The following is a 24,103-nucleotide window of genomic DNA, read 5'->3' as shown; positions in this document are numbered from 1 at the left end:
GTAACTTGAAGCAAACATTGTGTGTGTAAAGGTAGGTTTTTACAAAGAAAACGAGGTAAGGCTGTGGTAAGAATTGAAGGGCTATACGGTTGTAATGTTGTAGGTTTGTATCGCTGTGAAGTTCGGGGCTATAATATTGTAAGTCTGTAACGTTGTAAAAAGGTTCGACTTAAAGGCTGTAACGTAAAACACTTCACCCATGCAAGAATGCAAGGTTGTGTAAGTGATAATCTGTCAGGGCTCTATCATTGGTATGTTTTGCACTTCGTTGAGAGTTTTGTTTATTTTTAAACATTATGTTTGTTTTTCTTAGTGATAAAACCGAACACGCGAGATTCCCGCCATTTTTGCTTCAGTAGTCAATCAGATTATGGCTCTCCTTCTTAGATTCATGCGAGTAGGATATCGAGAGATCAGAAAAAAGAATCTTTTTATCAGAAACAGCGTGTTTGCGTTTTTTGTGCAAAAGTGTGAAAATAGCGCGTCTTAAACGGGATTACGCCTTACAGAATTGTCAATTGTGAGTATATCGACAATATGTTACAGGAAGTTTTTTGCTGTTTCTGTTTTTTGATGAGATCCAATTTTTAAAAGTGCTATAGTCGACCCACATGCATGCCTTTACGTTCAGTTGATTAGCTACCTTGTGCTGTTTAAACTAGTTCAAAACAACTGGTAGATCCCGTGGACTTTATTTTCCTGGCAAGTCTTCAAATCGAGTAGTGCCCTGATTCGTGGTGCGAAACATGCTATACGGTATATATGAGGGGCTGTATGTAGCGCTGCAGGGCTTTCATATTATAAAGGTATAAGATAACAAAGTTGCATACTAAGCTATTGTTCAATGTTTGAATGTAAATCGCACAGAAATGGAAGCAAGAAAAACTGATGCAATAAATCACCCCCTGCGACATCTTAGCGTTGCCAAAGAAGTGGGGGACAGGGCTGGAGAAGGACGTGCCTCCTGCAATCTTGGAAATGCTTATCAAAGTCTCGGTGATTTCAAACAAGCCATAGAGTACCACATGCTCCATCTTACCATCGCCAAAGAGTTGGGGGACAGGGCTGGAGAAGGTGGTGCCTACGGCAATCTTGGCAATGCTTATCAAAGTCTCGGTGATTTCAAACAAGCTATAGAGTACCACATGCTCTCTGTTACCATTGCCAAGGAGGTGGGGGACAGGGCTGGAGAAGGACGTGCCTACGGCAATCTTGGCAATGCTTATGGCAGTCTCGGTGATTTAAAACAAGCCATAGAGTACCACATGCTCCATCTTACCATTGCCAAAGAGGCGGGGGACAGGGCTGGAGAAGGACGTGCCTACGGCAATCTTGGCAATGCTTATCAAAGTCTCAGTGATTTCAAACAAGCCATAGAGTTCCACATGCTCCGTCTTACCATTGCCAAAGAGGTGGGGGACAGGGCTGGAGAAGGAGGTGCCTACGGCAGTCTTGGCAATGCTTATGACAGTCTCGGTGATTTCAAACAAGCCATAGAGTACCACATGCTCCATCTTACCATTGCCAAAGAGGTGGGGGACAGGACTTTTGAAGGAGCTGCCTACCATGACCTAGCCACTACTTATATACGTCTCCGTAATTTCAGAAAAGCTACGGTGCATTGTATGCAATTTCTTGACATTGCAAAAGAAGTTGGAAACAAGTATTTAGAAGGAAGTGCATATCACGTTCTTGGCAGTATTCGCTTACATCTTGGTGATTTGAAAGGAAGCGTAGATTACTGCCTTCAATCTCTGAATATCGCTGAAGAAGCAGGTAACAAGACTGGAGAGGGATGTTCGTGTTGTAAACTTGGTACTGCTTATCGACGTATGGGTAATATAAAACTTGGTATAGAATACCACAAGCGACATCTTAATATTGCCAAGGAAGTTGGAGACAGATGCGGAGAGGCATGTGCGTGTTATGCGCTCGGTTATGATTATGAGATTTCGGGTCGTTTGCACGAGGCCCTGGATTTTTTTCGTTCCAGTGTAAAAGTTTATGACAACGTTAGAGGTCTTCAAGTCGAAGATAATTTCAAATTGAGCTTTCGCGATATGCACCAAGATGCGTACACCGCTCTGTACACAACTCTGGTGAGACTTTCGAAGATTGAAGAGGCTTTGTGTGTTGCTGAGCAAGGACGAGCACAGGCCTTACTAGATCTTATGAAGTTACGCTTTGGCCTGCAATCACCACCCTCGGAGAATCCTGATGCTAGAGAAGTTATCTCAGGCGTGATAAGCTGCTTCTCTACTAAAACGGTTTTTGTCTCACTTGAAGACAACAGGATCAATTTATGGGCACTCTCTAAAGGAAACAATGTTCATTTTAGACAAACTCTTGTAAAAAATGAAAATGCAGTCCGTTTTGTAGAGCGATTAAGGAAAGATTGTCTGAAAGAAAATCACATCCGTGGCCGTTGTGTGTGTGAGCTGAGAGTGGAATTGCCACCCCACAGTGAATCTGACGAAATGGGACAGTCATCGCATTGTACCACTAGTTCTTTGAGCCTTTTGTACAGTTGCATTTTTGGGCCCATCGAGAGCGTGTTAGACGGTGATGAAGTACTCATTGTCCCCGATGGTCCACTATGGCTTGCTCCGTTTGCCGCTTTTGTTGATAAAGCTGGAAGGTACCTGAGTGAATCCACCAGGATTCGCTTAATTCCCTCGCTGACAAGTTTAAAGTTCTTGGAAGACCTTGATGAATGCTACCACAGTACAACTGGGACGTTGCTCGTGGGAGATCCATGTTTGGAGGAAGTTACAAACATCTTTGGCAAACCCATTTTACCACAGCGACCACATACCATAGAAGAGGTAAAGATGATTGGCGAGATTCTAAACACCACGCCTCTAACGGGAAGGGAAGCAACTAAGGAGGAGGTGCTAAAACGAATCACTTCTGTTGCTTTGGTAAGTAAGTGAGTAAGTGAGTAAGTAATTAAAGACTTTATTTAAAGAAGGTTTACACTAAATAGCCAAAGTTGATAAACTTGTGGCCCTCTACAATACTCATAATACAATTCTCAATTAAATTAAGTGCAAAATACCATACAATAAATATACAAGATATACCCATATATCAGCCGAAATTTAAACTTATTATTACAGTCAAAAATGTATTAAGCGGACATCCTCTATTAAGCGGACAGCAGTGGAAGTCCCATTTTTCTCCGGGAGATTTACTGTAAATAAATACCTGTATTCAATGGACACCTCTATTAAGCCGTCGTGGATACCTTAAAACTTAACTTTCATGGTCATTTCCATTGTTAAAAACCGTTTTAAACGCACATTGGGAAAGAATGCATGTTATTTGTCCACAATTTAATAGATCGGCCATTTAACTTTGCCGACATAAGAGCTGTCAGATCTAAAAAAAGCAGGAAATACTGTCTCTGTTTCAACAAAGAGTGATCACGTTAGTAATACGTGACCTCACCGACAAAACATTTATGTGGCAAACAGGAAATTCGTATTTGTACCTAGAGTGTGTAAAACTAATGACATAACAAAGTCTTCCTTAGTCAAATGATCACATACAGTTACTTGTCATTGTTTATGGAAATAGGGCAGTGGCGGATCCAGACCTTGAGTTAAGGAGGGAGGAGGGGCGCCGATTTTGTTCTGATTGCCCTGGCGGCCTTTCTTCCTTTTGTGATTTCTTCTTTTTTTCCCAAAAATAAGGGAGGTGGGGGGGGGGGGGCGAGCTCCCCGGGCCCCTCCCCTAGATCCGCCACTGTACGGTATCGTAGAATTCCGAAAGTAACGACCCCCGCTACTGTCGGATTTAGCAGGCAAAAGGGGCCGCTACTTTCGAATAGCCGTTACTCATGGATGGTTAAAAAACGTTTGTATTTTTAGACAAAGCGGACGCGTGACATGAAATTAAAAGTTCCGTTTATGTATGTTACTAAAAGTACCCATCTAAACAAAGCACACTGTATAACGAAAACGGCCCTCAATAATGGCATTTTAGGGCAAAAGTACAATGGTCGCATCATATCATAATGTCGTACTGTATTATTTGTGGCCCTGCTGCCAGACAAGTACAGCTTATAATCAGAGTTTCAAGATAGATTGGGATGAGTTCGATGTAAAACCACAAATTAATAACTCTTTAAGTTGTTCAGTCCTGCAGTCAGGTGGATCCATTGGTATTGCGCATGAGATCAGAGTTTCTCTTCCAGTGACTTCTTCAAAGGGCCGCTACTTTCGGGTGGGCCGTTACATTCGGGGGCACCGTTGGGGTTCAACAGGAAGGTAAAAGTAACGTTACTTTCGGGGAGCCGTTATTTTCGGGGGCCGTTACTTTCGGAATTCCACCTTGTCACCTTTCAACTTCTGTATTCTACGGTATTCCATAGTTATTCTGCGTTTGACCCTTTCAATGTTAATATATTAATATGACCCTTTCAAGACGAATTCTTAAGGAACCTGTTTTCAGCGGACGCACTGTATTAAATGGACACTGGTAAGGGTCCCCAAAGTGTCTGCCCACTACAGGTTTGACTGTAGTATTAAAAACAAGATTAAATAATGAAATGACATTGTCTATTTGAAATATTTGAGCGAGTCCCTTTGTTGTAAAGAAAGTGGTAAACTATTCTACGTTTTACATGTCCTGGTTGTAACTTCAGACTGGCGATTAAATCTCGGGGCAATAAATTAAATTAACATTAGAATACCAAGTCTGTCTAGAGTGAACATGCTGTTTAATGTAAGTAAATCGTTAAAATATAAGGGCACTTCACCTCGTAGTCGCTTATAAGCAATGATACACTTAGATATCAAATCGTCTTTATAGGTCCACATCGCAGCACATGGCAATAGCGAACATGGAGAAATTGCTTTGGCTCCAAACTCAACACAGAAGTATGTCAGTCGAGCGGAGTACGAAAAGCATCACATGCTGAAAATAGCCGACGTGCAAGCTGTTCAGCTACGAGCAAGGCTTGTTGTTCTTAGTTGCTGCCATAGTGGCCAAGGAGAGATCAAAGCTGAAGGTGTGGTCGGTATTGCTCGGGCTTTTCTGGATGCTGGAGCTCGTTCTGTTCTAGTGTCTCTCTGGGAAATAGATGGCGAGGCCACAATGATGTTTATGAAAATCTTCTACCGACACCTGAGTAAAGGGAGAAGCGCCAGCGTGTCTCTTTACCGAGCTATGAAATTTCTTCGAGAGTCTGCAAAGTTTAGTGCGGTGAAGTACTGGGCCCCTTTTGTACTCATCGGCGATGACGTCACGCTGGATTTAGGAGCACTGTAAGTGAAAATATTTGAACGCTTAAGCACTTGTAACCCCATTTATTAAAAACATGCATTTTTTCTTTATTCGAAACTAGAATGCGAATGCCTTGATTTAATAACACGTAACTTCCTCCAAGTTGGACGTTTTGAACATTTCGGTTAATATGTTTACTAATACACTGCTGATCTAGTTGTTAGATGCATGTACATGTGTAAGTGAGGTGAGGCACGCAGATTTTCATAAGAGAGAACAAACTTGCTTCGACGCTTTCACAATAAATTCAAAATCTTAGCTGAGTGACGTTTAAAAAAATGATGAAATTGAGGAAAAAGAATCTCAACATTCTTTTGCAGCCCGTTTTTCTCTCAAGCACACCGTGTGGTGTAATTATGACTCAAAATATGTTGTATAGCCTTGACTTTATTCCCAAAAGTCGAGAGATTCAGCATATAAAGAGAGGATGTACTTACTAAGCTCTCGCGATTATGGATTTCAAAATATTGGGTTAGTTACTTTGAAAAATGAGCAAGTTATAGGAAATGAGTTTCAGTTCTATTCAGTACCATCTTTACACTTTTTAATGAGCCATTTCAGAGTTGCTCCTACCTCTGTTTCAACACGAATCTTGGTGTGCAACCTTTCATACTGAAGTGAGCTTTCTTGCCAGTAGCTTGTCTTGCAAATCAAAGTAATTTCCATTCGAAAGGTTACGTACCAGGACTCGTTTCGAAAAAGAGGTAAAAAGGAAATGGGTTATTAAACTGGGAAATGGGTTATTACGTTGTGTGGTGACTGTGATTCGAAATACTCCTTTTGGGCTAAAATTGTGCAAGGTCTGAAATTGAATGTAAAACACCCCACACTCACTCATACGTTTTTACTTTTGCAGACGATAAATCTGAGCAGATACAGGGGAAGTGTTTAAGAAGCACACTAAGGAATAAACACTGCCTGCAAGCATGCATGTATTTCTATTTTCAGTAATTCTTAATAATCCTTTCTACCGTACTTCTTATCAGTTTAGTTTCTAGTGAAACATTTATCTTTATTTTACACCTACTGGTGTTTTGTTTCCACGAATATTTAATTGTACGAGATGAGAATAGTTTTAGATGGGCGAGCATGTTGCGAGTAACAGAAAACACTACAAGTTTCTTTTATAATCAAGTGTAATAGCAAAATTAGCGAAATCGACATTGTTAAAAGTGAATTATTCTTCACCAAGTAACAGCTGAAACAAGTCAACTGCACTATGAGTCTTTGAATTTTGTTTCTTCGTCACAAAACTTTTGTCTTTAGTTTAGCCGCGTGTTTTACTTGGAGCGGGGTAGGAAGGACAGGAGGAGATTTGAAACTTTTTTAAGCTAAATGAACCTTAATTGAATTTAAGGAATGAATACAAATCCTTTTTGCTCACCTTATTGGCGTTTCTGAAGTGATCTTACCTTGTAGGGCTGTTTTACCCAAATTTACATTCTTACTTATGACAGGTTTCTTCCCGAGTTTTAGAGATGTCGTGGCAGATTGGAATCTATGATGGCCGATATTTTAACCGTCGTTTTGCCTGAAATTAACTAAACTACCATGCAATGTCATAATAAGAACCTTACTTTTGGAGAAACGGGGCAGGACACTTAATTTCTTTCCTGTCCAGTGGTGAGGAACTCCAAAACGCACCGTGCGGCATGGTGTAAATCACATGCTCGGATTTGAGAGTAGAAATGGCGCAACTGGCCATCATCATATTTTACAATCAAAAGGTTACTCAGTAGGCCAGGATGTCTTTACCGCTATCACGAACTTGATTAATGGTATAGCTTAGCTGCTCACGTTTTTCCTCGAAATCGTTTTATTCTTTCCTTGCGCGCATTTTTTTCCGTTTTGGATAGAAATTAAACACTACCATGTTGAGCATAAATATAGGAAAACACTTACACTTAGTATGTTTTGCTTGAATATATTGATGGTTTATTTGATCTTTACAAGAGGTATCTATATGTTTACACAGAACAACTAAGAAAATATAAACATTGTAAATAGTAATGCTACATTTTGTTCAATGATTTTCACGAGTGTGGTAATAGGTGAATAAGGATGGTGAATTTTAAGCTCGGTAATGAAATGTGAAGAGTAAACTGATTAACATGAGACGAGCGTGAGACAAAGAAAAAATCTGAGTCCCCAACAGGAATCGAACCCATGACCTCCCGGACACCGGGCGGGCGCTCTATCCACTGAGCTACGAGAACTCACGGAGAGTAAGGTCATTTAACTGAGTTCATATGTGACAGGCCTCCTGCATACTGCTAGGATCAGCACTGTCGAAGTCATCGTGAGTGTGGCAAGTGAATAAAGATGGTGAATTTTCATGTTGATGACTTTACTCTTCAGATTTTCACGAGTTTTCTTCTATTCATTATTACCGAGATAGGTGTGTAAATAATCAGTGTATAACTGTCGTTGTTCTTCTTTTTGTATCCAAACTTATGAAGGGGTATTTCCTTTGTCAGTCCGGGCCATGGTCAGCTTGAGCTACTTTATGTACGTGACCATTTTATCTTCTATCTTGGATCAAACGCTGACTAAAAGTTAATTTTTGTTAGCTTTCAGTTACAATTCGATGCTTGAAAAGAAAAAGACCACATGAAAGTAGTACGGAAAAGGCCTTTGAACATTTGAACAACTGATAGTAAAGCAAGCAAGTTTTTTTTTATTAGGCAAAAACGTTTCAATACGGGCAGATATTTTTGCAAGTTATAGTATTCATTTTTTTCTTCTAAACTTGGAGGTTCAAAATACAGTGTCGAAACTTAATCGTTACTTCATCGGGTAGGAACTATTCTCAAAGTCTCTGAAAATTAAACAGAAAGAGATGAATTCATCATTTACGTTAAAATTACACAAACTATGACGGCATGAAAAAAGTCCCATAATTCGGAATCTGTCAGTGCTCCCAAGCTTAACTGTTCGACGAGCAACAAAGGGAAATTTCGAGATGAAAAAAGGTGCAAAATCTACCTACTTTTGCCTTTTCGATCATTGATGTTTTGGTAAAGTGATATTGAACGAACGTAATAAAGTGCAAAGCCACTAAATATACTCAAGTCTGATGGTGCTCCGGACTGTATTTGATTTGTTGCAAGTATTGCAAAGTAGTTTAAAGCATTTATATTTAGCAAATATTGCATTACTAATTTACTTCAAGAACTAAACTGGCTTGAGCTGTAACAGAGTACAGGGAGATAAAGACTGAGAACTTTGTCCGGAACTTTATTTGTTTTACAACGCTTTATATTTGAAGAACTGCGGACTTCTCCCCGAGTGACTGTTCATTGACTACAGCCAACGCAGTAAACTTTGCCGGTGAATATCTTTGATTTAATTTTTTTATCTATATACTTAGCAAATAACTGTTTAGCTTTTTTAATGTGGAGATGTTTGTGTACGAGATATCGAGATCTACCACACAGCAAAGATTCAAGGAACGAGCATAATCCTTCCTGAAATGTGAAAGCGTTGTTTTCGTGCCGCTTTGTGCAGATTGTTGTTAATTTGTGGAGAAACCTTTGAATGCTCAGACATTCGGAGGAGTTATTCGAGGAAGGTTTTCTTAGCTGTTTGTTACTCGCCCAAACATGTCCACAGCACGATAATAAAGGGATTAATGTGCAAGGTTAAATATTGGTAAATAAAAATATTAAATATTAAAAGCTTAGGGCTCTTTCAAGAGGATATGGTCGTCTTTGTACCTCTTGGGTGTGGCTTTTACCTTTTCACAGTCTTACCCCTTTACCCCTCTTGGACTCTCTCGTCCAAAGAAATCCTGCACAGATGTACGTTATAGAAATAGACTGCGAAAGGGGAGTGCAGGCGCAAAAATTGCAATGTCAATTTTATGCCTGCGTTCGCATCACTCAACAGATTTTCCCCATACGGGTACGGAGAAACCCCCTTTGAGCCTTTGCGGGACTTTCCCTTGTTGAAAACGTCAAATTTCCAGACGCTTGTTGAAGTGGCTCTAAGGCTGGTTTGAGCACAATGCCTTTCAGACTTGGAAGTTTAACTTAACCCTCGGATTCATACCCCGCACCATGATTCAAAAGGGGGCGGGGGGGGGGAGTGAGTGGGTTTGAATGGAACCCCTCCCTTGCGTTTTCGTTCTGTTAAGGCACAGTGAAAATAATTTCTATTGAGTAGATAGCCCTGAGCTTGACACCATTCTTGTTAGTTATGACGTCAAATGGCGTCATTTGTCCCGGGATCTTGGATCCGCCATCTTGGATTTCAGCGGGGATTAATGCAAATTCAAGTCAGACTACTTATGGAATTTAAACAGTTATGAATTTCTGCAATTGGATGAAGAACACTGGAAAAATAGAGAATTGTGTCAAGAAAACATGATTTTTCGACCTGACCTACATCAAATTTGTGGTTGCCACGGCAACGTCAAAAATAATGGACACACACTTGAGTATCTTAGAGTAAATAGTATTTTTAAAACTTTTGAAAAAAGTTATGGAGGAGTGCATGCAACCACCCCTCTCCCCTTGTACGTCCGGGGGTTTTGTTTGTTTGCTTTTTCCATTGTTCTGATATCTGTGGAAGCCAGTCACTTTTGGAAATGTAAACGACAGGATTGCAATGTAAAAAGATGATTTCCCCGCTAGTGCTATTAGCCGAATGTTGAATACTTGATCTTTGGTTTTAATTAGACGCCATCTTCTTGAGATCATCGTAGAAGGCTTCATACGGCCTAACAGATTTGACGTGCATGTCGATACAGTCTCCCATCTGCTTCATCATGGGCAGGTCAAACGAAATGCGATCCACTTCATATGGGCTCTCGACACATAAGAGAATGAACACCTACAAAACACAAACAATTGTTAACTGCCAGGTTACTGACTACAGTCTAAACTTGCTGTTTCAAACTCTCACGGAAAACGGAAAATAGTTTTAAGATGTCGCGGATTAATATAAGTGATTAAAAAAGTATGCCTGACAGAAAGTTACTTGAGTTGGGAATAACTGAGTCCGAAATAGCGAGCTTCTATTGCACACAGTAACTTGTTACACCTTCATCTATATTTAAAATCTGTAAAGGGATTAAGCCATCACCGGATATAAATAAAAAAAATAGGAAATAATAAATGTAACTAAATCTCTACTGGGATTAAAATTGGCGTGACTGGTTCTACATCAACACTCGGTTGGTCCATCACTTCAATATAGGAAGTGAGCTCAGTCCGGTATAGATTTTTTTCATAAAAGCTGAATTTGTAAGTATGCTCATAACCAAGCATTCAAAAAATTTTTTCTCTCCATTCCCCTGAAAACCAAGGGTTTATCGAATTAGTTTAGAGTCCCTGGGACTCGAAAATATCGTCCAAGTTCTTGGAAATCTAAGTAGGTCAAAATCACGGTGCGCGTAGCCCGGTCTCGGCGACTTTCCAGTCACTAAGTGAGTTAAGCTTGCAGAAGTTGAATTGTGTGAATTTCATGAGATGGCAATGTCTAGTTGATCTCCGCTTGGGCATAATATATTCAGGAATCTGGAGGTCTAACTCCCCACACATCATAGTGAGTCTGGCTTCCTTCCGACGCTGTTCTAAGGACGGCCACTGTAGCTTGTTCAAGAGCCGGGTCACAAACCCTGATGTGTGAACATACTTCCAATGTCATTTGATTTGTTAGTCAGCTGGGCTTGTCCCCCTAAGGCCACGAGGAGCACAGCATAACTAAGGGATCAGAGCAAATGTAGTTCCCAGAGCCTTCGTTTTACTTGTCGCTCTCTCCACTGAGCTGCCGGAAATCTCGGAACAAGATTGTCCTGACACACGGTAATCTCAGCGCAACATATTCTCTAAAACCACTGAGCCTGCGCTTTGTGTAATTTCTGGTAAACTTGACGTAAGTACGATTGGTTTAAATGAATTTCCATCACTTTACCTTTCGTTCTCCCACCACTTTCCACAAGTCCACCACTCTTCCACTTTTCTTGCCTCGTAAAGCGGCTTTAGCTTCCTCAAGCCACACGGTCAATAGTTGGTCTTGCGTCTTGCCTGAAAGAGAGTTGGTTTGGAGGTAAATAAAATGATCTCTTTACAAAACTGAAGAACTAAATATCATTATCCTCCTTCCACAAAGTAACGACATAAACATCGTTAGCTGACCGCTAGCTTTTTAACCAAGAAGAAGAGCCGTGCTGACAAACCTATCGACCCTACCCCTGGACAGTATGGATTGAGTGCAGCAAGGTCAGATCCTCAGAAACAGGTAAATGATACTACAAAGGATCAAGGCAGGATGTCTCGGACTAAAGAAACTATACTCAGAAGTTTTAACTACGACGAACTTGATTCTTTTCCTCTTCACTGCACCTTTCAATAGCACCTGAACTCTGCTAAATAAAGATTCCAGTGTTTCGCTGTCCTGAATAATCTTAGGGAACGGGGCCGGGTTGTTCAAAACCCGATCAAGCTAACCCAGGATTAGCTAGAATTTTGACTTCAGTTTTGAAACTTTTCGGCGAAGTTTTCTTTTTATTATTGCTTGTACTTCAGTTTTGAACTTTTAACAATCTCAAAGTACACAACACATAAGCAGTGAAAAACATTTCTAAACAAGAAAAATTAATACTTAGGTTAACTTTTAATCCTGGATTAGCACTGATTAACCCGGCCCCGCGGAAGCTTAATTAAACTGACACACCACTGACACTGACCTTACCTGGGTATTCGATATTAAATGTAACCCAGTAGAATAAACCTGCTTTTGGGACCATGGGTATGTCTTCAAATATCGCCTCATCTCCAGCGTTCACTCTTTGCTTCAGATCAGTAGCTAACCCTGCGTAAGACCTTAAAGGTGTCACTTCCATTTGAACCTGGTCTCCCATCTCTTTGAACATCGGAAGGTGAAATGAAAGACGGTCTATATCGTCAGGGCTATCGGCTCTCATGACTAAAACAAAAATAAAAACATATAACAGTTCGTTTGTGGAAGGTTTCTTTGTGTTGGGACCATCACAGGTAGTTTCTCTTACACTCACCGCAAAATACTTTGCGTTCTCCGACCACCTGAAAGTACAAAGATGATAAGACTCTTGCATCAATATCAATTACATCGCTAAATAATGATCAAACAATCAGGGTTGGCAGTAACCTCTATTTTAAATTAAGGGCTAATTGCTTGTCGTCCTGATTGGATGTTTTTTTCGAATATAGCGCCTCCCCCCCCCCCCCTCCCCACCTCCTTCACCTTCCAACGTCTTCCCCGGGGCGTTTTCCTTTCAACTGCAAGGCGTCCTGAGAACCAGGTTGTGCCCCTACTCCCCGCGTACTGGTGTGACTCTTTGGAACTGAGCTAGAACACCGTGCCAAGCTTTAAACCTTTTACTTTAACTTTCTATATTTATAGGGAGTTTAAGAAACCACGACGGCGACGCCGAGGACGACGTCGATTAAAAAATGAGTTTATATTTTACCTACGAATCTCGCGACACTCTTAATTAAGTCATTTACTTTGTTGAGATAAGTTAATAAAGATGGCGAATTTTAAGCTCGGTAATGAAATGTGAAAGTGAATTAATCAACATGACACGAGCGTGGGACAAAGAAAAATTCTGAGTCCCCGACAGGAATCGAACCCATGACCTCCCGAACACCGGGCGGGCGCTCTATCCACTGAGCTACGTGTTTATCACTGTCAAAACTATCGCAAAACTAAATCCGGAACACGGCAATAAATTTGAAATAAAATTTAAAACATTAGCCGTCGTAGTTCACGTTCTCCAGACAACGTAGAATATGGTCATTTCACGATGTTGTTTTGCAGAGGACGGCAAAGAAATGTACGAAGAATCATAACGCACGTGCACAGCCGTTGTACTTGCTCACTAAATCTTTTGTTCAGTGACGATCCTTTGAGGCGAATTCTACTCACGTGGACAGTGCAAGGAGCTTCGACCTCTACGAATTAATTAACTTGTTCTAAACGAGTCCTTTCTTCACTTGAAGCCAGAGAACCAGATTTTTGAAGCTCTTAAAAGAAGTTTGAAATCGCCGCTACTTTTTCTCCGTCATACTCGCATACTCGACACCAGTGCGTGCGTAGCGCGAAATTCAAGACGACGAACCACGAACCGCGAACGAAAAACTTATCAATGATGTAGATCGCGAAGGTTCCTACAGATTACTAAGTGTTCTCTGCTTCCTTGAACACAATCAGCCGAAACACGTACGACGTTCAAATATTGATTTCCGGTTATTGTACGTTTCTCAATTTTACAGATGTTTCAGAATTGCTCTAGATATTGTCGTTCAAACATTGCCGGTCGGCGCACACGGTGCGCTTAATCCGGGGAACCCAAGGGATCGCTTCGGTTAATTATCTGTTCGGAATGACAAAAAAGCGCCAATATTAAATTCAAGAAAACTCAAGTTCCCCTAAAATGACTGAACAATCTGCCTAAAATTAACCTACAGGGCTTTAAAGACCTTTAAATAGCACTGCAGATAGCTTAAAACGGTACCGTTTTAAAGCATTTTAGAGAAAATCGTCGTTGGGTAACTGTAATAGTGGAACTTATTACAATCACGCAGAGTTCGCCTAAAGTATGTTTGGCGTTGTTTTGTTACGCGAAAGTAAACAAACGACCCCGCATATCATTATAACAGATGAAGAAACGTAATTGATTAATTAACCGTCAGCATGATATAAAAATCTCAAGTCTTGCGAAATTGTTTAATTTTGACAGAACCAAGCTTTTTTCGGAGCTGTCCTCCACTTTACCGAAGCAGTACGAAGTCGTTGTAACCGCCGGACCAGTTGTCCAAATCCCTTTTGTGTTATTGACTTATGTTGAATTGTTGACCCAATATCCCAGTTTTGCCGTTGAAATAAAGAGAGCAAATAGTATAAAGATATTTTTTTTCACTTACCTTCCATATTTGAAGTATTTTGCCCTTTTCTTTGGCTTTCAGTGCTACATCGGCCTCGGTAGCCCAGGTCTTAATAAACTGTTTCTGTGGTATTCCTTTGTACTCGATAGTAAACTTAATGAGGTATAGCAAAGTCATATCGAAATCTAACAGCTATAATTTGGAGGAAATGTTTGTTTGTTTCGACATGTAGTACTGTTATGTGTGTTATATTCTTGTCATAGAGTCATATATCTTGTGTGTTTCCCAGTCGTGGTCAGTTCAGTACGAGAAATTCCAATGGCACTGCGCACCTGTGTTGAACTTATATGACCTTATATGACCTTATATGAACTATATGTAATACCTTATGAAAACATGCACATTACGCAGCTAGCTTAATTTACATGTCAATCGTCTTTCAAAAGGACTTTATAGTAAGTAATCAATCGTGTTGATCGTGCGTTAATGGCTCTTTTACTATCCGGCAGTTACGTGATGAGTTGCGTCACAGGGGCCCTAGAAACAAAAATTTCAGCCAGCGACCAAGCAGCGTCGCTGCAGTGTTTTAAAACAAGCAACAGGAAGAAGAAAAACGAAACTAAATGATCATGACATGTTCATTTGATTGTAGCAGCTTAAAGCTAATTAGGATATAGTCAATGCGTGTTTGATAATGAATTAGCCGGCTGGAAAGGAGGTTCATGCATATTGAGTGTTCATTCCTCCCAAGTGTAAAATGAGATGAAAAGATGTCGCGATGTATAGGCTGGTTCTCCCTAATGCATAAGCGTAAGCTAACATACGCAGATGCCGTTAGATGTTGATAATGAGCGCCTTTTCTTGGAAATGTTCCTAACAAAAGGTGCTAATTAATTACCAAGATCTTGGTGCGTCTGCGTATGTCGGCTTATGCTTGTGCATATGAGGTAGTGAGACAAAGCCGCCAGAGTTTTACGTCTGGGTCGGTGATCATATCCCCTTTAAGTTTCTAGTTTTAAAGTGACCTTGGCCTACATACTACACTACATACTGTTGCCAGCGCCATCTTGGCTGGGAAAATAAATAAAAGGTAATTGTTATTTTTAATTACATATAAGGTGTCAAGTTCCTTTTATAGCCGCGTTTTATATGAATTAGCCTTTGGAAGTACTTTTGTGAATTAACGATGGCTCCCTCCCTGTCTACAATTCGATACAGTGGTTTAAAATTGGTCTTAATTCTGTCCTGGTACATAGCCTCTGATAAGACTGATACACGTACAGGAGATTTAGCTCATTTTTTCCAGTGAATCGAAATCTAAACTACGCGACACGAACGCTATTTTCGCGTATAAGGGATAAGATGATTATAAGGAAGAATAGGACGACGCAGAGTATGTTATGAATGAAATAATTACAGATAAAACTTATTAATGAGCCCGCGTATAAACATGTTAAGCTATGGTCTCCTGTGAAACAACAAAAAAAAAGAATTAAAATATTTTTCAAAAGTTTATTTTCATAACAAATATTATTTACGAAAACATGGAACGTACTTTCAGAGAGCTCAGATATTGCAAAACCCGTCAGAGGTTTCGGAGATAACCCTCCACAAACGACCCACAACAAGAGCGGGACTGCTAGTCGCAAATATTGAAAAGAACCTCTAAGAGGTTCCAAAGTCATGTTTTGTGGGCGTGGCTTGAAATTTTTTTCTCGCCTAAGAGTTACCAATTCTAAAACAACACATCTTCTTCTGTCACATTTTTTTTCGGCTCAATACCGTACAAGGTAAAGGCTCCCGCTGTGGACACCCAAAGAGATACCAAAACGGCGTTTTTAACTCCTGAAAGGTACAACAAGCAGCCCCGTCATTTTTACATAGGAGTCCTCCCTCGGGCAAGAACCCTCTTTCTTCAGTTTTTTCTCCTATTTCACGTTAAAATACAACATAGGCTGCTTAAAATTATGCAGTCTGCTTTCCAGGGGCCCAATCACTTTTGTTACAGCTCCTGAGTTCTGTTGTTGTTCACTGAAGTGCTTTGTCACATTCTGAATGGTAAATTATCCAAAAAGGCCCAGGACGCCACACAGTACCGGCAAAATGTCACAAAACTGCAAAACGTCAGGCAGATCGTGGTATTTTTTTATTCACTTTATTGTACCAGCTAATTTACTAAATGAGATTTAACATGGGAAGAGTTTACACGTTATAAGTCATGGATCGTGTTTCTGTTTACTCTGCAAGCTTTTTAAGGTCCTCGACCCATTCCTCTATCGGCCGTATGGACTTACACTGCACGTGAACCTTATTTCCCATTTTTTTCATGATTGGCAGGTTCAATGACATTCTGTCAACATCAGCTGGGTCCTCTACACAAACAACTGCCAGAACCTGTGATAAACACAACATGCAGTGTGCTATAAGCCTCTAAATAAAAACTGCATTGATTTAAGTGGGCCGAGCTGGGGCAGGGATCGAGGAGGGAGAGGAGAGTTGATCCGATTAAGTTATATTTGCACTTAAAATTTTGGTCCATAATAACCAGGAGAATAATTCCAATGTGTTGCCAATTTGAGGTCTAATTTTAGGCACATTTTCGCGTAAAGAATTTTTCTTTCCTGTGACTCGGAACTTTCTCCGAACGATTCCATCATGTTAAACACCAATACAAAAACCTATCAATTCTCGTTGATATATACCTTTCGTTCCGCTACAACTTTCCACAAGTCCAAAATGATTCCCGATTTTTTCGCATCTAGTGCCTCTTTAGCCTCTTCGGCCCAGATTGTTAGAAGATCTTGTTGCGTCATGGCTGTTAGAAAGAAGAAATGACATTGGATGGAATAAAATCAATTAAAAAGTAGTCATTCTGTTAAAAAGATTTCGACGCAATGCGGAGGAAGGAAGGAGATGAGGCGGGGAGGGATGAGGTGGAGTGGGAGGACTAACGAATGAATGAATTGAATGAATGATAAATGAAATTAGCCCGCAGCATCCACTCAGGGCCAATACTTCGAATAAGTCAAATAAATTAAGGTTACACAATACCTTCGCGGATGCCCTTCATACCTGGTTGTTTTTATGGAAACTACCACAAACTATATATCAATAGAAAGGTTATGAATCGTAGAATTCGGAAAAAAATAGCCACTGTTTTGACCGTACCTTTGTTGAGAAGAAAGAAGACGAGAAACTAAGAACGACCGATTGTCATTCCACCGAATTAATCGGACAGAGAGGAAGCCAGTTTTCATGCGGGTTCTCTATCCTGATCGAGCTGGAATTTGGAAGTTGTTGGTTTTTGTGGTGGGGGGAACACTGTACCGGGAGAAAAACCCTCGGAGCAAGGCGAGAACCAACAACAAACTCAACCCACATATGACACTGGGCCGGAATCCAACCCGGATAACACATAAGGATCAACACATAAGGATTTCAGTGGTCCGCCAGCGTTCGTAGTGATTATATATAGATTAATATAGTATAAATATAAATATAAATACAAATTTATCGAAATATTTTTATTGCTTGTATTAGTAAATTTTAATTTTATTGTTTCCGGTTTTTAGTACGCACATGTTTTAACGAGTTTTTATTACTCCTAAATGTTGCGTGGGTAAATAAAGGATTGTTGCTGTTGTTGACTGTTGAAGTCATGCGTACAAACATCGTTGCTTCCCGCCACTTTGTAACGTTTCTTAATTGGCATCGTGAAAACCTCAATCTTTGCTCTTCAATTTTGGTGATTTCTGAGAGACGACCAAGCTTGACTGCTAATTGCGCGTAGTTACATAGCCTTTTCAAATTATTCCATTAGAGATTCAGTACAACGCAACAAGAAGAATGTTGATTAACTCACCAGAATCGTATTCCACAGTAAACGTTAGAAAATAAAACAATCCTTTCTTCAGATTTGATTTTTGTTCCGCGTACTTCTCTTCGTTTCCAACCCTCTCGCTTACATCAGAGGCAAATCCTTCATATTGTCTAAGAGCTGTGAAGGTTGAGTGAAGCTGGTCTCCGAGGGTCTGGTAAAGAGGAAGTTCAGCAAAACACGTGTCCAGTACTGCCGGTGATTCCACTGACATCACTGTGGAGAACAGCACGCGCAAGCTAAGCTAAAGTGGCTTCTAATAGAAGGAAAGCAACTCGCTTACAAATTAAATAGTTAGTCATATACTACAAAAAGAAAAAGCACAATATTAATCCTGTTTTTCTGGATTGAAGCATACTGTGGTAGCATTAATCACAGTCATTGAGCTCATGTCATCATGATCTCATATCTCTCCCAACCTCATTATCAGGATGTTCCCTCTCACACTGGAGTCATTCTCCAGTTCTCCTCGTAATGTTCCAGCCCGTCCTTGTTCCAACAAACTCGACTCATTAAAATTAACATGAACTGCTTTGTAGTCAAGCGAACGAGTGACTCGATCAGTCATATTATCGGGAAAATAAAGTCACTTGTTAGCAGAAAAAAATTATTTCTGATCTAGTAAACTAACTGACATCGTACTAGTTTATTCCTTCATATTATCTGATCTGGTTATCGGATATCTGATTAAAAATTATTTATTTTTTTTACCACCAAGAACGTTCCTCTCTCCAGATATCTGTAAAGTCAAAGAGAAATGAACGATAATTCAGCACACACTATAGCTAAGCTTGTTCAAAGAAAAAAAAAACCTGAAGAGGCACTAGGGGACCAAGGAAGCAGGTCGCTTGTTTCTATTTGCTCTCTGCTACCATACCTCCGTCAAGCTAAATAATAATAAATTACAATAATAAGAAACAAATGCTGAAGCAGAGTCAAAGTTTTAGCCATTACAAGCTCTCGACGCTGGCACAGCGTCTTTCTCAAGTGAATGTGGCGGGAATATATTTGTTACGTGAGCTTGAGTGAAACAAGTCAAGTGCCAAAACACCCCCTTACAGCAAAGATATCAGTTACGTCACCTATTGTTATTAAGATGCCACCCAGAGAACTATTGGCTGGCGAAGCAAAGAATTCTTTAGTTTAACGTTTTGAGCATTTAAATCACAAAACAATGTTTGTAAACAAACACCTTCCTGTAGGGCCGGAAGTTCAAATCCACGGTGTCAATTGAGAGTCGGGGACTGGCACAGAATTTTTAAGGCCTCACGAATTCTCCTTCTGAACTTACCGTGCTGTTTTCTTCTGTAGCTATGACAGCCACCTCGCTCTCTTCAAACTCTGCTTCGGTATCTTGTTTCTTATTATGTCTACCACAGAGTCGGGAAATAGTATCTTTATTCAATAAATTACAATATTTAGAGAGGAAGCCAAATTAGCCTTTTGCTAGTTTTCATGCGGGTCTTCTATCCTGGTCGAATTGGAATTTAGAGATGTTGGTTTCTGTGGGGGGAGGAAAACCGGATAACCCGGAGAAAAAACTTAGAGCAAGGCGAGAACCAACAGCAAACTCAGCCCACATATGGCCCCAGGCCGGAATCGAACCTGGGCCACATTGGTGGGAGGCTAACACTCTCACCACTGCGCCATCCCTCCTTCCCTGCTCTTTTACCCAACATCGTAAGCGAACAGTGAACAGGCTAAAGGCTGTGACGTCCCTTATGGCATGACGGCCAAAAACTAACGTTTACACGGAATTTTTATACCGGCTTAAGCAGCTTTAAAACTTGAATATGAAATTGTATCAATAGAGTGAAGCTGTTGGTTTCTTGTAAGTGTAATTTCCTGCTCAAACGTACCGAGTTGAAAAAAAAAAATAAATAGAATAAATAAATCAAATAAATAGATAAATCAGAAACTAAAGATTTATATACATCTGTTCTAGACCAAATAAATGATACTAGTCTTAAGAAAGAGCTTTCGCGGATTAACCTGTGTCAAGTGGCCGCCGGCCATTGTCGGCTTTTGCCAGACAATGCACAGTAAAGTGTTCGGTCTCGGAAAAAATCGTCCGGCCATGCTAACACCAACATTAATATCACAATTTTCAATAGTGCTAAGGTTATTTCTCTACATAATATCGGGCATATCGCATTCTTGTCTGAGGAAAATGGTATCGCATTGTGACCCGCAATTAAAGTTACAGTTGCGCCTGCAGTGGTGTCACTTGTCGACATTCAGTAACTGTGGACTTTGGCAGAACGAAGCCCGGTTGGAACCCGACTACTGACTTGCCATGGAACATTCGTACCTACAATCTTGGACAAAATAAATGGAACATCTGGACCACCCCTCCCCCCATTTTAAATGATGCCAAAATGGCGCGCTTTTGCTCCTTCGCGCCTTCATCATTGCTTTGGGGGGGGGGGGGGGAATGGGGGATCATTGTTCCAGTTTATTCTGTCCAAGATTGTAGCCTACTCGGAGACACTCGGGTACAGTCGGGTATAGTCGGGATACGGTCGTGGACCAATGTTTAAAATTATAACCGGGTAACAGGCGATTCTCAGTCGGGAGCAGTGTAGGAAAAACGATACCACTTTGGGATCTGCATCGCGTCTACTGATAAATGCCTCGCGCGATTTTTTGTTGGGCTAAAAAGCATTTTTAGAAGAGCTGAAAAGCATTTTTTAGAAGAGCTCAAAATATTGACCGTTAACGGTTTCGTTCTGTAGCTGTTTACCGTGAATATGAAGGATTGGATTAACTGATAAACACTGAGGCAATTATCACATAATTTTAACTGCCATGTCACTGAGGCACATTGAGCGGATATCATTCCCATTTAGACCATCATTTTCGATTCAAAGGTCATGCCTTCATCGAAGGGTAATATAACTGCTCTTTATATCGACCTCACCAAGAGTGTCCTACCCTGTGCTAGTCATATCTAAATGATGTAAGTTGTCTTAATTTGCATTGTATCCGGAGTTTTTATAGAATCAAAATGGCAAGAAACTGAATTATCATTTTATAATAGCATTCTATTTCAGTCTGTTTGGACAGTGCATGTAAACCAGAGTAAATGTATTTGGCTAATAAACTTATCATAACCGACCGATCGCTGGAGTGATGCCAGGGATACCAAGCGGTCAAATCTTTCCTGAAATAAATGATTCGAAAATGAGCTAAAAAAACAACAAAAAAAACAGGTACAAGTTAAAGGTTTACGCAATATAGATATGCCAGTCCACTCATACAATACGACTTGCCCAGATCAAACGACATATATTCTGTATGATGAATACTGATGCGACTTTCTCTTCAGTTGTTGCAACATGATTTTCACTGATACAGGTATACGAACGCTAGGCCAACAGAACAAATCGCTTATCTCACACCAGGTGTATACTGAGATCAGATTTTAAATTATCAGTTTGGCGTAAAGTGATGATATAAGCGCCGCTTTGCAAATGGCGAGATGTACTTTCAAAGCATTTAGAGACTTACCTTGAACGCATATTTCATTATACCTTGATCGCACAATTTAGACGCGGCCTCAGCATGCTTCAGCCATAATTGATAAAGTTGCTTCGATGTCATTCCGCGATACTCGAGACTTGTTTCAAAAAAATATAAGAGAGACATTGCGAGTATCAATGAAAGTAGATCCCAACAAAATTTCAGTCTACGTCAGCTCTGCCTCTACCACAACAAATGCTATGCTGATGTCGTGTTGTGCTCGTTATAGCAGGATAGCTGTTTTAACGCAGATTAATTTTTCGCCGAATTTGTTCCTGAATTGAGTTACGGTTGACTGATTTTTGGTGAATGCTTTTAAGATAAGTGTTGTTCTTATAGTTACGAGGCAATGGGTTACTATTTAATGAGGGAAGTTCATAAATGGCACTCGCTTTTAGTACTCCAATCTGATTGGCCCGGCCAGAAACTTGAATGCTATATTTCATGTACCGAGCCTTTTGTTGGGTTCTCTAGGGTTATTCAGATGTCCATATAAAACATCAGATGTTAACTCAAAAGGGCTTTCTGTCATGAGAATGTCCAGTTCCACAACAATTGTATACCAGCTTTAGGAAACTAGACCGGAGTTTCATTAAAGTTACGATATTACGATATGTTTTTGCATTGTACTTGGCCGGCCGGTATTAGCGAGAACAAATGAATATGGTATGAAAAATATCCAGCACATAAGCAATATTTCACCATTTGTTAATATTCCGCCATACTAAATATCACTCAATATTGCCTTTGACGTACGATAAATGGACTTTAATATATGAAGACAGTGTTTCTCTTTCTGTCTGTTAATAATAACCAAAGAAATCTTTACCAATACAGACTGGTCATTAGGGCGACTTTTACGTAGCACTAAATAATGACAAATTAAAATCCCTCTATCTCCACTGACTTGTTTCCGTTCCCCAAGTTTCTCTTTCACTCTGGAATTAATCTAAATGACTTATTTTTCACGAAATGGACGACTCAGTATAATATGTTAATATAGATCTGCACTGTTTAAGTTATTTGTGAAATAGCACAAACTACAAAAGAATGTTGGTTCTCTTACGAACTGGCTGAGTTTTTTCAATAAAGGTATTGTGCTTTGTTTTATTTAGGGGGCATCATAAAAGGTTTTGTTAACTGCGGTTTCTGCTTTCAGCGTCCAACCATTGTTTATAATCCGGACAAATTGAGATGGGCAAGTAACTAAGTGCATATCCCTTGAATAGAACATTTTTAATTGCCGTCAAAAAATTACAGAAAAGTTACAGAAACTTTTTTGGATAATATTTATTTACACAACGTTTCTCTGGAGGTAATGACGTCTTCAGAACACTTTTCGTGCATAGCAGAAAGCAACAAAACTTTATTCATTCTCACATTTTTTATCCTCAAATAGTGACAACGAATATAAACTTATTGTTTATTCTTTCGTTATACGCTCCGCTTTATTGTTCACGATGTCTCCATTTCCGAGTGTTTGGATGGACGCGCTCTCAGTTGAATTTTCGGCGGTTTCTCAACCATCAGTTTCACTTTAGCCCATTTCTCAACTATCAGTGCATTCAGTTGCGGATCTCAGATCTCACTTTTTTTGAGGACTTGTTTACTGAGCGGCTTGTGCGTTTACTTGATGTAAAAATACATACACTAGTTTAAAACTCTCTCACTAACTGTTCTTATCAGCAGCTGTCTGATCTAGAGTTTTATCACTCGTACAAGAACAAGTAAACGAAACTGAGCAATTGGCCATGTTTAACAGAAAATAAGCTTATACATGATTTTTTTTCCACTCATCATATCGTTCACAATCTCGCATTTCCTTTGATGTTATTTCTGAGCATTTGGTTGTGCTCCGGAACCCCTCTCATTGGACCGGTACCCGCTTAACACGGACACAAAATTCAGAACTCCGTCAAACTTTGACATAATACAATTGATGAAACTTCTACAGGTAAAAAATTCAGCTTGTTGGAATGAGGAATTGCGAGTTTGAGCGGCTTTTGACATTTTTAGTGAAACGCTTTTTTGGAAGAATATATTTTATAAGAATATCGATATTGAAATTTGCGAAATTGTAAGAATATTTTAAGCTGATAAAACCGAGACCGAGATTTTGAAAAGAATACAATTTTGTTTGTTGGAAATTTGAAAATACAATACAATTATATGTTCTTAACCAAACCGTATAAAATTCTCCCTTTCTCTAAACGGCGAAACTAGCCAAAAAACAGCTAGCACTAGCCTTAAGCTCGTTGCGAACAACATTTCTGCAAGCTAGGAAGTTATGTTTGTTATCTGTGTACACTTGTAGTTGATACCCCAGTATATTCTTAAACGAAAATGCGATACACTATAATCTCAGACAGGCGCTTTTGTCTAAGATTATTCACAAGAATATTTTCAGCCAGGAGCCATAATCGGGGACGGAGACCGTAAGTCTCGGGATTCGCGCGTACCTATGATATGGGACAATTTTTCTATTTTTAGAACAAATTGCGCCATCCTGACGTCATATATCCGCCCGGATTCACGCACGTGTCGG

The 24,103-nt window shown here is 40.0% G+C and overlaps 3 protein-coding genes across 3 annotated transcripts; 1 reads left to right on the top strand and 2 right to left on the bottom strand.

Moving 5' to 3' along the window:
• The first annotated feature begins 1,825 nt into the window (after nt 1-1,825).
• LOC145485354 (tetratricopeptide repeat protein 28-like) lies at nt 1,826-5,658 on the top strand. The gene is made up of 2 exons (XM_081464032.1): nt 1,826-2,921; nt 4,816-5,658. Exons 1-2 carry the CDS (start codon nt 1,833-1,835, stop codon nt 5,272-5,274), a joined length of 1,548 nt encoding a protein of 515 aa, XP_081320158.1. The 5' UTR covers nt 1,826-1,832; the 3' UTR covers nt 5,275-5,658.
• Nucleotides 5,659-9,907: 4,249 nt separating this feature from the next.
• LOC145485890 (uncharacterized) lies at nt 9,908-15,154 on the bottom strand. The gene is made up of 5 exons (XM_081464542.1): nt 14,199-15,154; nt 12,308-12,335; nt 11,986-12,219; nt 11,206-11,318; nt 9,908-10,122 (listed from the first exon to the last, which is right to left on the bottom strand). Exons 1-5 carry the CDS (start codon nt 14,334-14,336, stop codon nt 9,961-9,963), a joined length of 675 nt encoding a protein of 224 aa, XP_081320668.1. The 5' UTR covers nt 14,337-15,154; the 3' UTR covers nt 9,908-9,960.
• Nucleotides 15,155-15,217: 63 nt separating this feature from the next.
• Nucleotides 15,218-22,817, bottom strand: LOC145485889 (uncharacterized). The gene is made up of 5 exons (XM_081464541.1): nt 21,547-22,817; nt 18,748-18,775; nt 18,022-18,252; nt 16,862-16,974; nt 15,218-16,553 (listed from the first exon to the last, which is right to left on the bottom strand). The coding sequence occupies exons 1-5, from the start codon at nt 21,682-21,684 to the stop codon at nt 16,395-16,397; spliced, it is 669 nt and encodes a 222-aa protein (XP_081320667.1). The 5' UTR covers nt 21,685-22,817; the 3' UTR covers nt 15,218-16,394.
• Between the last annotated feature and the right edge of the window lie 1,286 nt (nt 22,818-24,103).

This window comes from Orbicella franksi, chromosome 4, assembly GCF_964199315.1.
Source record: "Orbicella franksi chromosome 4, jaOrbFran1.1, whole genome shotgun sequence".
Taxonomy (NCBI): Eukaryota; Metazoa; Cnidaria; class Anthozoa; order Scleractinia; family Merulinidae; genus Orbicella; species Orbicella franksi.
Note: the sequence above shows the minus strand (reverse complement) of the source record. Positions and strands in the feature narration are given on the sequence as shown.